Source organism: Leucoraja erinacea, chromosome 15 (assembly GCF_028641065.1).
Source record: "Leucoraja erinacea ecotype New England chromosome 15, Leri_hhj_1, whole genome shotgun sequence".
NCBI lineage: Eukaryota > Metazoa > Chordata > Chondrichthyes > Rajiformes > Rajidae > Leucoraja > Leucoraja erinaceus.
In genome coordinates, this window is record NC_073391.1 from 18760920 (window position 1) to 18776805 (window position 15886).

The 15886-nt window shown below is 44.4% G+C and overlaps 1 protein-coding gene across 9 annotated transcripts in view; it reads left to right on the forward strand.

Moving 5' to 3' along the window:
* Window positions 1-15886, forward strand: part of LOC129704007 (arginyl-tRNA--protein transferase 1) — a 132273-nt gene that overhangs the window by 3997 nt on the left and 112390 nt on the right. For 8 of the 9 annotated variants that reach the window (XM_055646806.1, XM_055646811.1, XM_055646812.1 and 5 more), the window contains exons 2-5: window positions 304-367; window positions 1536-1598; window positions 6398-6495; window positions 11802-12050. In XM_055646806.1, coding sequence (XP_055502781.1) covers window positions 304-367; window positions 1536-1598; window positions 6398-6495; window positions 11802-12050 — 474 coding nt within the window. The remainder of the gene's footprint in view (window positions 1-303; window positions 368-1535; window positions 1599-6397; window positions 6496-11801; window positions 12051-15886) is intronic. The other variant, XM_055646805.1, reaches the window with a different exon arrangement.

Sequence of the window (15886 nt, forward strand, 5' to 3'; positions counted from 1 at the left end):
GAGCTCTAGGATAAGAGCTGGTTCTCAAGGTCAAATGAATAGCAATACAGAAGATGGATCATATTGCCTCCCTCCATTTATTCTATATTGCATTATTCTATAATTTGGTTCACTTACCAGCTTTCACCTTCAGTATAAATATGTACAATTTAAATGTTTATAGCTTAATAGCTTTTGTTTTCATATTAAATATGTACATTTGAGAATTCTTAAATGTGTGCAGATACAGTATATAATAGAAATTGTTATGTGTAGTAATCTGAAGAAAGATTCAGAGGAAATTTGAATGCATCTCTGTTATAGGTATGTGGGCTCACACTATGACTGTTCAAGACTATCAAGATCTAATTGACCGAGGTTGGAGGAGGCAAGTATCCTTGTTTATTTTTGTGTCGTTGATTAACTCTAATATGCCACTCAGATAACCATATGCGAGATAAAACATGTTAATACCCTTTGAGCTTGTTTGTGAAGAAAATAAATAGTCATAGAGCATGGAAATGGCCTTTCAGCCCAAATTGCCCATGCTGACCAAGATGCCCCATCTACACGAGTCCCACCTGCCAGCTTGTGGCCCTCTAAATCTTTCCTATTGTTTGAAACGACACATTCTTAGGACATCCCAATCTACTAACCCTTAAAATGTGATGGGAAATATGCCAGCCTTTGTGCACAATATAAAGACCCATAAACGGAAAAAAGGAATATCTGCTCTGATTACCTCTGTTTTGTTGACATTGCTTAAGAGCTATATTATACGCAGGGTCTTCTGCATTTACTTGATAAAGTTACGCTAGAACCCACCCAAATAAGGACACATGCTGAAATAAAGGTCATTGTAGAAATATGATCAAGACTGAAAAGAATGCGATTAAACTAATAGGTATTATTAGGCAAAGTCAAATTTAGTTCACAGAAACAAGAGGAAGAAATAAAACCGTTTTGAACTTTTGATATTTTTGTGAATTAGCTAATTAAAATAAAACAGCTTGTAGTGGAAAAAGCTTGGAATTAAAGTGGACCATAAAAAATTCCAAAGGTCTATTATTAAAAGTAAATCAAGGGCAAATGTTGAATATTAGAGGGATTGTGGCTTAGGTTAATGTTGATTTGTGCGGAAACAGAAGTTAACCCGCCCAGATATAAAAGCTTCAAAATAAAAATCAACTGGATAGCGTAATAATTTGATGCAATTTGCTTATGGAAGTGTTCTTTGAGAGTATATTAACTGTCTGAAGAAGGGCCTTGACCCAAAACATCAGCCAGTCCTTCTCTCCAGAGATTCTGCCTGTCCCGCTGAGATGCTCCAGCATTTTGTGAATATCTTCGGTTAAAACCAGCATCTGTAGTTCCATCCTACACAGTATATTAACATTGATGTATGCTGATCTTGGGTATCTTCAAAGTGATGAAAACTGAACTATTACAACTAATAACTTTCTTAGTGTATAGAATGCCAATATTTAATTAATTCAAAACAATATAAATGTTTGAATTTAGTTTGCATGGATGTGCTGATCTCTAATCCTTTTCAGGAGTGGCATGTACGTTTATAAGCCTGCAATGAATCGAACATGTTGCCCGCAGTATACAATAAGGTAAGAATTATGGTTGGCTTCCAGTAACCACTTTCTTCTGTGAAATTTTTATATTTAGTTTTTGGAAAAATATCTGCGTCAACTGGGCAAGCACTATCCAGTGGGAGTTTGTATGCAGGTGTGATCACCTTGCAATATAAATTGAATTCAGCATATGATGGTATGTTTTGCTTTATAATGTATCCGCCTTGCTGTATAATATGAAAAGTTGTGACTTCCTTTAAACTGATTATAAGAGAGTAGAACAAGGTACAAGATTGGTTTACAGTGTATGTGTGTAAATGCATGAATCATGATGAACTGCAACCTGTGATTATGATGTTGTGGCAATAAAAAAACGTTTAAAAACAAGAACAGTGGTTCTAAGCATTCATGGAAATTGTTATTGGGAAAGGCGGGGATGGTAGTAAGATTGGAGCTGGAGAGAATTGTGTGGCGGCATTGCTTAAAGAGTATATTGCTAAGCTGGAATGCCCTGGAACAATTGAACTTGAAATGTACCTGCAAGTGAAAATACCTACAGATGCTGGAAATCTGAAAGATTTCTGGTTAGAATTAAGAAAAGCATGCAATTACAACAGTGAGGGGAGAGGATCCAATGGGAGGTTCAAAGGTATTTTATTGTCGCGTGCACCAATTAAGGTACAGTGAAACTCGAGTTCAAGGTTCACATTTATTTGTCACATGCACCAATTAAGGTACAGGTGCACAACCTTTTATCCGACAGCCTTGGGACCAGACACTTTTCGTAATTCAGAATTTGTCGGTCTTCGGAATGGAAATTTTTTAGCGTAGATTTTAATGGCTGGCTCAGTGGTAGAGTGCTCGGCTCATATCCGCAAGGTCGCGAGTTTGCGTCTTGATCCCGGCAGTTACTCGGTCGCGAGTTTGAGTCTTCAATGTAGGTTTTTTTTTGCAGAATAAATGTTTGTATGAAATGCAGTGTGTTGAATGAATTCCTCAATTTGTAAATGTGACCGCAGCATTGAATCACCTCCCGCACTCATGTCACCCTAGCGGGGCTACATGCCCTTAGGCGATCTAAGGTCGCGAGTTTGCGTCTTGATCCCGGCAGTTACTCGGTCGCGAGTTTGAGTCTTCAATGTAGTTTTTTCTTGCAGAATAAATGTTTGTATGAAATGCAGTGTAGGAGAGGTGTACTGACTGTGTGGGCAGAACTTTGGAAGTGATTGCCCACCAGTCTAAAAAGCCGCTGTATCTCCCTGTCCCTGGGATAGCAGGGGGCGATCAAACAGCACAATACCCCCCTCCCCCTCCAACTTCAGAGGAATCCGCTCCCCGATGGGCCGCTACGGCGCCAAGTGGCAGTTTACCCACAGCCCGAGCTGCGCCTCCTCATCCGCCACCCCAAGACTTACCTTGCACACCATCAGGTTCTGCCCCTACGTGTTCCTCTGGAGTTGGAGCGGGGCTGGGCTGGAGTTGCTGCTGGCTGTGGGTCTCTGGGATCTCCGTCCTTGCAGTGGGCCTGGGGGGTCGCTGTCCCGTTGGTCCTGACGTCTCCGGCCACCCCCATGGACAGGAGCTGAGGCTGGGAACTGTACCGCCCTTGCCCCCTCCCTCTGCAACTGCAAACAACCCCACTCTCCTGCAAGGGCGGTACAGTTCCCGGAGGATAGCAGGTGGCCGGAGACGTCAGGACCAACAGGAACCCGCTCCCCGATGGGCCCCTACGACGCCCCGAGCTGCGCCCCGTCATCCGCAACCCAGGTTCCTAAGTAGTTGGAGCGGGGCTGGGCTGCTGTTGGCTGTGGGTCTCTGGGATCTCCGTGCTTGCAGTGGGCCTGGTGCTCAACGTCCAATTGGTCCTGACGTCTCCGGTGACTCTGCTGCCATCGCCGACGTGAAGACAGTACAAAGCCCCCGCGCCGGTGCAATGAGCGGGGAGCTGGAGAGGGGAGGGAAGGGGTCACACACATGGCCGGGAAGCAGAGGGGTGTAGATGGGGGTGGTGACAGATGGGGCCAACAATGAGTGGAGAAAGACAGAAACACCGACGTGCAAAGGAGACCTACAACAGTGCATGATCTCTCTCCCGTGGCAGGTGACTGTCGCTGGGAAACTGAAGGGAGCGACAATCTGCTGCTGCCTCCCTGAGTTAAAGAGTTCCCACGGTAGACTCACGATACATAGGCGGCCTAGCTCGGGGATTCTTGAATCCCCCGAATAAATAATAAAGACGAGATAAACGTTAAGTAAAACTTTAAACATAAACTGGTGAGCTTTGGTGTGCAGACGACATCCTGGAAAAAATGTCCGGTTTCTTCCAGGTAGGCGATATACCCTCCCGGGCAATATACCCTCCACTTCTCTTTTATGAAGGGGATTTAGTTCCCCTTTTTTCGAGGACCGACCGGAGGTTCCGCTGTCACCTCTGCGGGCCGCCCTCGGTGAACGCTAATTCAACTTTGTCTTTGGATTCCTACTCTCCCACGCAATGTACCCTCGGCTTCTCTTTTATGAATGGGGATTTAGTTCCCCTTTCTTCGAGGACCGACCGGAGGTTCCGCTGTCACCTCTGCGGGCCGCCCTCGGTGAACGTCCTGTCTCCCTGTCCCTGGGATAGCAGGGGGCCATCAAACAGCACAATACCCCACTCCCCCTCCAACTCCAGAGGAATCCGCTCCCCGATGGGCCGCTACGGCGACAAGTGGCAGTTCGCCCACAGCCCGAGCTGCGCGACCCCGAAAACACGACGGCCCTTGCACACCATCAGCTTCTGTCCATACGGGGAGCGTGTTCCTCTGGAGTTGGAGCGGGGCTGGGCTGGAGTTGCTGATCTGGGATCTCCGTGCTTGCAGTGGGCCTGGGGGTCGGTGTCCCGATGAGGGGGCGCAGCTCGGGGAGCGGCTTCTGGTGGTCCTGACGTCTCCGGCCAGTTTGCAGTTTTCCTCTGTAGTTGGAACGGGGCTGGGCTGCTGCTGGCTGTGGGTCTCTGGGATCTCGGACAAGCAGCAGCATATTGTCAATTATTAACCCTCCCGCGCAATATACCCTCACCTTTTATTTTATGAATGGGGATTTAGTTCCCCTTTCTTCGAGGACCGGGACCGACCGGAGGTTCCGCTGTCACCTCTGCGGGCCGCCCTCGGTGAACGTTTTCAAGGACCTTTCTTCAAGGACCGAATTTTTTTTCGCTATTCGGAGGTTTTCGTTATTTGGATCGTCGGATAAAAGGTTGTGCACCTGTACAATGAAATGAGTTACCATGCAGCCATACAATTAAAAAGAACACCATACACAATAGAATTTAACATAAACATCCACCACAGCATTCTTCACTGTGATGGAAGGCAATAAAGTTCAGTCAGTCTTCCTCCTTTGTTCACCCGTGGTCGGGGGGCCTTGACCCTACGTAGTTGCCGCTATGGATGGCCCGATGAGTAAGCCCTCTCATACGGATGATCGAAGCTCCGAATCGGTCACTTCTTTACCGGAGACCGCGGCTTCAGAATGTTATGGGCCGCAGGCCGGCGATTGGAGCTCTTCTCCGGCGATCCCCGGCAAGGGATCATCCCACTCTGCGATGGTAAAGTCTGCTCCACGCCTGCTGCTAGAAGCTCCGCAGACCGAGGCTTCAGGATGTTATAGGCCCCGATGGAAAGTCCACGCTGCACCCGCTGCTGAAGCTCTGGGTCCGACTCCGGGAAAGACTGCACCAATCCAAGTTGTTAGGCCGCGAGGGAGGCGAAGAAACGACAAGGAAAAAAGTCGCATCTCCGTCGAGGTGGCTGAAAAACAGTTTCCCCCTAGTCCCCCACATAAGGCATATCGAGAGACACTAAAATGTACATTTGGACGTACTAAAAAAACAAAAAAAGTAGAAATGGTGAACCCGCTGCTGGCGAGGCAGCTGACGTGCAGCGCCATCCGATTGATTTACCATACAGTCATATTAAAAAAAGCAACAAGACGCACAACTATATAAATGTTAACATAAACATCCACCACAGCTGATTCCCCACATCCCTCACTGTGAATGAAGGCAATAAAGATTTTTTTTCCTCTCTTTATCAGGTGAGTGGGTGATGGGCAGATTAAGGGGTTGAGAAGAAACTGGTTGAGAGGGGACAGGAAAGAAGGAAGTGTGGGAGGATCTGGTTGAATAGTGGAACTGAAGGGGGGAGCAGGTTAACTAAAATGTGAGAATTCAATGTTCAAGCTGACAGATTGTAAATGATTGAGGCAGAATATAAGGAGCAGTTCCTCCTGTTTGTGTTTTGCCTCCCCTTGGCAGTAGAAGAAGCTGAAAATAGAATAGGAATAGGACGGGAATTGAAATGGCAAGCAGTTGGAGCTGTAAGTGGCCATGGCGGACAGAGCACAGGTTCTGGGCAAATGGTTGGGTAGTTTGCACTTGGTCTCACCGATATAGAGGAAGCCACGATGAGAGCACCGGATGCAATATGGTTACCTCCACTAATCATGTCCCAGCCTCCCCCACCTAACTTCATCCCCAAGTCCACACCTCCTCACCTAGATCCTCCTGTTGTGTGCCATCTCTTGCCCTACATTCTATTGCCTCTTCATAATGGCTATCTGCCCCTCATTCTTTCAGTTGAGAGGAAGGATCTCAACCTGAAATGTTGACTGTCCATTTCCTTCCACGTTTGCTGCCTGGCCTGCTGAGTTCTTCCAGCAGATTTTTCATGATTTTGATGAACTTGTATGTGTAATTGCCTTGTATAAGAATACTGGACTTTATATGCGGAAGCACTTCCAAATTTGTTAATGATTCAATAGGATGACATTAATATGTATGTATTTTATCTTTCCAGATGTCATATTTTGGACTTCAAGCTTGCAAAGTCCTCAAAGAAAGTATTAAAAAAAATGACACGGTTTCTCACCAAAGGAGAAGGAGCAAAAGGTATTGGTGAGTGCCCACTATTAATATTACTAACTATCATGACCCAAATACAACATTGTACTTAAAAGTAGTTCATCTTCCATATTTTTTTGGTTGACAATTCAACATGAAATATGGATCTATGTCGCAATTGCATTGTTCCTTGCTTGTAATACAAGCAAAAATATCCATTTTGCATGATTGTTCTCTCATATAAACAAACGGACAGTACTTTACCTTGTATACTATGCAAGAGGGTTGAGAACAAATGAAATGCTTAATATTGAGCTTGTTTTTGATTGCGACTGAAGTTTCAGGTTTTTTTTTTGAGTATACAGTGCCCTCCATAATGTTTGGGACAAAGACCCATCATTTATTTATTTGCCTCTGTACTCCATAATTTGAGATTTGCAATAGAAAAAAAATCACATGTAGTTAAAGTGCACATTGTCAGATTTTAATAAAGGCCATTTTTATACATTTTGGTTTCACCATGTGGAAATTACAGGTGTTTATACATAGTGTGTTCCCCCCCCCCCCCCCCCCCCATTTCAGGACACCATAATGTTTGGGACACAGCAATGTCATGTGAATGTAAGCAGTCATGTTTAGTATTTTGTTACATATCCTTTGCACACAATGACTGCTGAAGTATGCAATTCATGGACATCACCAGTTGCTGGGTGTCTTTTCTGGTGATGTTTTGCCAGGCCTGTATTGCAGCCATCTTTAGCTTATGCTTGTTTTGGGGGCTAGGCCCCTTCAGTTTTCCCTTCAGCATATAAAAGGCATGCTCAGTTGGGTTCAGATCGCGTGATTGACTTGACAACTCAAGAATTGACCAGTTTTGAGCTTTGAAAAACTCCTTTGTTGCTTAAGCAGTATGTTTGGGATCATTGTCTTGCGATTGTCCTGCCATCAGGCAGGAGATATCGTAGCATCAAAGCCCGGACCACGAGGCTGCTAAACAGCTTCCTTCCACAGGCTGTGAGGCTGCTAAACAGTCACTCTGCACCCACAGTCACTTGACTTGACTCTGCGGCTGGCACGGACACTTTAATACTGGCACTGGCCACTAAAATCAGCGGCCCCGGACATTTTTTTATGATTGGTTTATTGAATTTTAACATTGTGTTTTTTTAACCTGCTTTTAACTATTTATACTGTTCCATCAGGGACTGGATTGTTTTTAGTGTTATTATGTGTGAAGTGTTTAAATTTCATGTGCGATGCTCCGCTATTCACTGGGAAACGTCTTTTCATTTTGCACTGTAACAACTGTTGCTTGCAAGATGACAATAAAGGTTGATTGATTGATTGATTGATTGATAGAAATAAACCGCTGGCCAATGAGTTTTGAGGCATTTGTTTGAACGAGCAGATAGAATTTGTCTATACACTTCAGAATTCATTATGCTACTAGCATCATCAATTGTACCATCAATGAATAAGTGAGCCAGTACCTTCAGCAGTCATACATGCCCAGGTTATAACACCCCCTCCACTGTGTTTCACAGATGAAGTGGTATGCTTTGGATCTTGGGCAGTTCCTTCTCTCCTCCATACTTTGCTCTTGCCATCACTCTGATATGTTAATCGTCATCTCATCTGTCCACAAGGCCTTTTTCCAGAACTATGGTTGCTCTTTTAAGTACTTCTTGGCAAACTGTAACCTGGCCATCCTAGTTTTGTGGCTAACCAGTGGTTTGCATCTTGCAGTGTAGCCTCTGTATTTCTGTTCATGAAGTGTTCTGCAGACAGTGGTCATTGACAAATCCACACCTGACTCCTGAAGAGTGTTTCTGATCTGTCGGACAGGTGTTTGGGGATTTTTCTTTATTATAGAGAGAATTCTTCTGTCATCAGCCGTGGAGGGCTTCCTTGGCCTGCCAGTTACTTTGCGATTAGTAAACTCACCAGTGCTCTCTTTCTTCTTAATGATGTTCCAAACAGTTGATTTTGGTAAGCTAAAGGTTTGGCTGATGTCTCTAACAGTTTTATTCTTGTTTCTCAGTCTCATAATGACTTCTTTTACTTTCATTGGCACAACTTTGGTCCTCATGTTGATAAACAGCAATAAAAGTTTCCAAAGGTGATGGAAAGACTGGAGGAAAGACTAGGTGCTGAGGGCTCGCTTCTACCTGCATTAAGGAGGCATTTAAACGCACCTGAGCAATTACAAACACCTTTAAAGCCATGTGTCCCAAAAATTATGGTGCCCTGAAATGGGGGAACTATGTATAAACACCACTGTAATATCTACACGGTGAAACTAAAATGTATAAAAATGGCCTTTAATAAAATCTGATAATGTGCACTTTAACCACGTGATTTTTTTTATTTTTTTTCTATTACAAATCTTAAATTGTGGAGTACAAAGGCAAATAAATAAATAAATAAGGGTTCTATCTTCAGCAAGATAATTAAAAAATGCTGTTAAAGTGGGGTTTTCTTATTTCAATTAGCGATTGGATTGTAAGATTTAATGAGAAATAAAATGTATTGTACAGCATGAAAACGGGCCATTTTACCCAACTCATCTCCAATCAGTGGGCACATTCTCCTATTAATCTCATCTCCCAGCAATTGCTTCATGCCCTTCTCTCTAGACACTTAAATGTTCTTGTTAGCCAGTCTGAAGAAGGGTCTCGACCCGAAAGGTCACCCATTCCTTCTCTCCAGAGATGCTGCCTTACTCTAGCTTTTTGTGAGTATCTTCGGTTTAAACCAGCATTTGCAGTTCCTTCCTACACTAGCATCCTTATTCACTATTTTATGCAGTGCATTCTAGGTTCCTGCCACTCTTAAGGTGATCTTAGACCCACTCTTGCCTGTCCATTACCCTAAATTTAAATTGTGTAGTTGTATCTTTTACAACATTATTAGAAGCAAGAGGGTAGCTATTGAGGGAATAGATCCCCTTTGGAGCCCAAAGAGAAGTTTCTAGAGCCAGGGGATATGTGCGGGGAGGATGGGGAGAATTGATGGAGGTATACACTAATAGTCTGTAAATTAGGAAATAAGTGTTGGTGATATTGAAGCACAAACAAGGTGGACAAACCCCTTTGGTCTGGTGAAATCTATCGCAGGATATTATACATGCAAGGGAGGAAATTGCTGCAGTTCCAATGGATATTTAGTTCATCATCTTTAGCCACGAGTCAGGTACCAGAACAAGTTAACTGATCTCGCTCCCATGTTCAGGAAGGAGTGTAGAGATTAGTTCAGAAACTGCATGTTGTAGGGAAATGCTTTGGAAAGGCAGGGACTGATCAGCGGGAGTCAGCATGGTTTTGAGCATATGAAATCCTGTCTCACAAATACTTTAAGATTTTTGAGCAGATTACTAAGAACATTGATGAGGGAGGACATGGCGATGGACATGATATCAATGGACTTTAGCAAGACTTTTGACAAGGTTCTAAAATGGTTGTCTGTTCTAGAATGTTAGGACACATGGGGGCCAAGGTGTTTTTGCAAACTGGATCCAAAGATAGTTGGGTAATAGAAGGCAGTGCGGAGGGTTGTCTTTCTAATTAGATGTGTTTGTCATCAATGGGGTACCACGGGGATCGATGCTGTGATCTTTGTTGTTTGTCATATTATATAAATGACTTGGATAAGGCTGCCTGCAGTTTAAAAAGTTCACTAACTACAGGGAGGTGGGCAGAGTTGTAACTGGGAAGGATGATTGCCTAAGGATACGGAGGGACGAATGTAAGCTAGAAAGTTGGGCAGAATGGTGGCAGATGGAATTTAATCTGGACAAATGTAAGCCAATACATTTTGTCATCTAATACGGTGCATGGTAAACAGCAGAGACTGAAACAATGTGCAGGAGGATCTTGGGGTGCAATTTACAGCTCCCTAAAAATGGTGACACAGGTGTTTAGGGTGATTGAAAAAAAGTATTTGGCTGGCTTAGTTCTTAGTTTAATTTATTTAGTGAGAAGCATTTTGATGCGTGCTAACCAGTCCGTTGGGTTGTAATACACACAAGTGGAATACGAGGTGATGTTTTTCCAATTTGCATGGGGAGGGGAATTAAAATGGTTACCACCTGGGAGCTCGGGCAGGCCTAGGCAGACAGTGAGCATGTTGTCAGTGAGATGAAAGCCTTGCTGTTTTGTCTCGCCAATGTAAAGGAGGCACATTTGGAACACAAAATGTAATAGATGAAGTTGGAAGAGGCGCATTTGAGCTTCTGTTTCATCTGGAAGGGCTGCTGGGATTCCTTAATGGATGTGAAAGTGTGGGGACATGCGTTTCATCTCCTGCAGGGGGAAATGCCTGTGAAGGGGATGGGTTGGGTGGGAAGGGTTGAACGAATCAAGGAGTTGCAAAAGAGTGCAGGGGATAGGAAGGTGTGACTGGTGGTGGGATCACATTGAAGGTGGTGGAAATGTTGGAGAATGTGTTGGAAGATGAGGACCTATGCTTGTTCTTGAATGTGAACAAAGTTGTTCTCATAGGGCAGAGGAAGCTGACGGGCGACCTTCCAGAGATTTATAAAATTAGGAGGGACATGGATAGGGTAGATAATTGCTGGTTTTTTCCCGGGGTAGAGTAGTCTAAAGTTTAAATGTAAGCCTAAAGTGAGGGGAAAATATTTGGAGGATATCCTAGTGTTAGTTTTTTTTTAAATTCGGATGCTGGTATGGAGCAAACTCCCAGAAGAGCTGGAGAGGCAAATATAATCAAACCCTTAAAACAAAAACATTTGCCAGATGCATAAAAGGAAATGAATAGAGGGATATGGGCTAAGTGCTGGAAAATGGGATTAGTGTAGATAGGCATCTCAGTCAGCATGAACAAGTCTGGTCAGCAGGCCTGGTTCTCTGGTGAATGTCTAGCTCTATGGGGAAATGTTTGCTGCATTCTACCCTGTTTATCTTGTTGTACCTTATTTATGGGGCCATTAACCACCTCTGCTCCAGGAAGACGGAGCTTCCCCAGTCTCCTTAAATGAACTGTTCTATCTCAGGCAACATCTGGTGAATCTCCTCTGCAAATTTGCAATGGCTGACGCATCCTTTCTACATCCCGGTGACCATAACTGCATGCAGTACTCCAGCTGGAGTCTGGTTGGCATTTTGTAAAGTTGGAGCTACTTATTCTGTATTCAATACCCCGACTAATAAAGGCCAGCATCCCATAGTTCCTTCTAACCATGTTATCTACTTGTGTTGCCATCATCAAGGATCTATGAACTTGTACTCAAGGTCCCTCTATCCTCGATGCACTCTAAGACTCTACCATTCATGATGTTTGTTTGTTTTTCTCCATCTAACGGAAATCCATACTGTAATTGTGTTTTGTCCTATGTTATAAAGTTGAACCTATGGAATCCTTCAATGAAGATATTGGAATTGGTCACGTACCTTCACCATGTACCTCAGAAGTTAACAGAGAACTGGAGAAACCTTTGAAAATTGTGAGCCTTGAAGAAGTACCCACATCTACTGAAGTACATGAGAAACCTCAGAAAGACCCTGCTGGAGATAATGGGGATCCAGGTCAAAAACACACCTCTGCAGAGGCTAATGCAACCACTGAATCAGTGTATAGTAATCCTAAACCAGGTAGGTTTTAAGAATTTATTTTAACTGGAATTCCCATGTAATATTCTTGACAAAGTTTGCGACTTAATTTGATGCTTGGGAGCCTTTGACAGTTCTGAAATTTTGACTAATTCAAAATACCTGGCATCATGCCAAACTATTTTGGCGTGCATTTATCCTGGGAGTTTGTTTTCCTGCACATCAGCGAGGTTAAATGCACGTTGGAGTTATCTCAAGTTGAGCAACATACTGGATTAGTGATTCTGGCTCTCAGGCAAACAAAAGTGTGATCAGGGCCACAGAATATGTATGTATATCTTTGGTATTTAGCATTCAGAATGGGTTAAAACATGTTCAAATAAAACATATTTAATATATTGTTTTTTCATGATTTTATAAAATCTTCCTTAAATCCAATACGAGGCAGTTAAATTGTGAAAATGCCGACATGTCTTTTTCACAACAGCTGATTTCAGATTCAATTTTCAAATCAGTTTTAATTGTCATTGTCAGTGTACAGTACAGAGACAACGAAATGCATTTAGCATCTCCCTGGAAGAGCGACATAGCAAACGATTTGAATAAATAATAATAAGTGTCCGGGGGGGGGGGGGGGTGGTGATTGGCAGTCACCGAGGTACGTTGTTGAGTAGAGTGACAGCCGCCGGAAAGAAGCTGTTCCTCGACCTGCTGGTTCGGCAACGGAGAGACCTGTAGCGCCTCCCGGATGGTAGGAGGGTAAACAGTCCATGGTTGGGGTGAGAGCAGTCCTTGGCGATGCTGAGCGCCCTCCGCAGACAGCGCTTGCTTTGGACAGACTCAATGGAGGGGAGCGAGGAGCCGGTGATGCGTTGGGCAATTTTCACCACCCTCTGCAGTGCCTTCCGGTCGGAGACAGAGCTGTTGCCATACCATACTGTGATGCAGTTGGTAAGGATGCTCTCGATGGTGCAGCGGTAGAAGTTCACCAGGATCTGAGGAGACAGATGGACCTTCTTCAGTCTCCTCAGGAAGAAGGGACGCTGATGAGCCTTCTTGATCAGAGTAGAGGTATTGTGGGTCCAAGAGAGGTCATCGGAGATGTTGACTCCCAGGAACCTGAAGCTAGAAACATGTTCCACCTCCGTCCCGTTAATGTGGATGGGGGTGTGCGTGCCGCCTCTGGACTTCCTGAAGTCTACAATGAGCTCCTTGGTCTTCTTGGAGTTAAGGGCCAGGTTGTTGTCAGCGCACCATGCTGCTAAGTGCTGGACCTCCTCCCTGTAGGCCAGCTCATCGTTGTTGCTGATGAGGCCAATCACCGTTGTATCATCTGCATACTTGATGATGGTGTTAGTACCATGTACAGGTGTGCAGTCATAGGTGAAGAGGGAGTAGAGGAGGGGGCTCAGCACACAGCCCTGTGGAACGCCGGTGTTCAGGGTGAGGGTTGAAGAGGTGTGCTTGTCTAACCTCACAGACTGGGGTCTGTTTGTTAGAAAGTCCAGTATCCAGTTGCAGAGGGAGGGGTCGATGCCCAGGTTACCGAGTTTGGTGATCAATTTTGATGGTATAATGGTGTTGAATGCTGAGCTGTAATCGATGAACAGCATTCTTACGTAAGTGTCTCTGTTGTCGAGGTGGGAGAGGGCGGAGTGAAGTGCCGTTGAGATGGCATCCTCCGTACTCCTGTTCTTGCGGTAGGCAAACTGATAGGGATCCAGTGTGGGGGGTAGGCAGCTTTTGAGGTGTGCCAGGAACAGCCTCTCGAAGCACTTGGTGATGATGGGGGTAAGTGCAACTGGGCGGAAGTCGTTGAGGCTTGCCGCAGTGGAGTGTTTTGGCACTGGCACGATGGAGGTGGTTTTAAGGCAAGTGGGGACAACTGCTTGGGCAAGTGACAGGTTGAAGATGTCAGTCCAGACGTCTGTCAGCTGCGCAGCACAGGCCCTGAGCACGCGCCCGGGGATGCCGTCAGGGCCAGCAGCTTTACGATTTACAGATTTCTGCCATGCATTTGAATTGGACCTAGGGAAGATTGCACTGGTTTGTTGAACTCTTGGGCAGTTGCATCTTGTGGCAGCAGGCCAGGATATGTCACTCATATCCTGGCCTGGGATTAGTCTAATGGTGGAAATTTATTTGGCTGAGAGCGATATTGGTGAAGGACAAAAGGAAATCTTATTTATTCTAAGATTATTTATTGGAAGTGTTTTTTTCTTTTCTAATTAGAAGGATCCCTGTATTTTCAGTTTGTAGAAAACTGAATATAATTTATAGAACAATGAATTAAGAGTAATTAAGTCATAGAGTGATACAGTGTGGAAACGGGTCCTTTGGCCCAAACTGGCCTACATGTCCCACCTGCCAGCATTTGGTCCTTATCCCTCCAAACCTGTCCTATCCATGTCCTATCCATGTCTGAAGAAGGGTTTCGGCCCGAAACGTTGCCTATTTCCTTCGCTCCATAGATGCTGCTGCACCCGCTGAGTTTCTCCAGCTTTTTTGTGTAACCTTCGATTCTCCAGCATCTGCAGTTCCTTCTTAAACACTATCCATGTACTTACCTGACTGTTTCTTAAGTGTTGAGATAGACCCTGCCTCAACTACCTCTGGCAGCTTGTTCCATACACCCACCACCCTTTGTGTGAAAAACATACCCCTCAGATTCCTATTAAATCTTTTGCCCTTCACCGTAAACCATTGTCCTCTGGTCCTCGATTCACCAACTCTGGGCAAGAGATTGTGCATCTTCTCGATCTAATCCTCTCATGATTTATACACAAATTTAACATGCTTAATATGTATCTGTGTTAATAATGAAACATGCAAAACCTTTGTCTGAAACAATGAGGAAGGATAGAATGTATTCTTTAACGGCTTGTGAGTGAGCATACAATTGTTAGTCAAGATTTTCACGGTTTTTATTAAACTGATATCACCAGAGGGTGGCAGTGCAGCATGGCAATTTTGTCAAGAATTTGAATCTGAGAAAATATACTATTCCTGTACATTTTTGAATTTCAAAGTCAAACCAAATGTGGGTGGATTTCATGGTTCTTGTTGAACATACTGCTGTAAGCAGAACTTGTGTCCGTTACCAGAGCAGTGTCTTGGGCATTAATGATGAAGGTTGCATGTTGGATGTCTATTTCTTGTGTAATACTTCTTCCTCATTAACAATCAGTACGGGAGCACCTCAAGGCTGCATGCTCAGCCCCGTGCTCTACTCTGCAGTCTGCGGTGCTTCTGGCTGCGGCGCGGAGACTTTAAATCTTCGACCGCCGGCCTGCGGCCTATACCATCCTGAAGCCGCGGTGTCCAATGGGGAAGAGCCGATCCTGGACTGACTCTGGACTCTGGTCCCGACCACGGGGGGAAATGGAGGAGGACTAGCCAATTTTTGTGCCTTCCACCACAGTGATGAATGCTAGATGTGGTGGATGTTTGTGTTACATTTTTATTGTGTATTGTGTGTTCTTTCTCACTGTATCGCTGCTGACAAATTCATTTCACTTGCACTTTATGTGCAATGTGACGAATAAACCCGTATTGTATTGTATTGTACTCACTCTATACTCATGACTGTGTAGCCGGACATAGTGCAAACTCCATCTTCAGGTTCGCTGACAACACCACCATTGTTGGACGAATTACAGATGATGATGAGTCAGAATATAAAAGTGAGATCGACCGATTGACCAAATTGTGCCAGCACAACAACGTGGCTCGCAATATCAGTAAAACCAATGAACTGATTGAGGACTTTGGAAGAGGAAGGATGAGGACCCACAATCCTGTTAATATCAACAGGACGATGATGCAATTATAAAGAAAGCACATCAACGCCTCTATCTCCCGAGAAGATTAAGGAGATT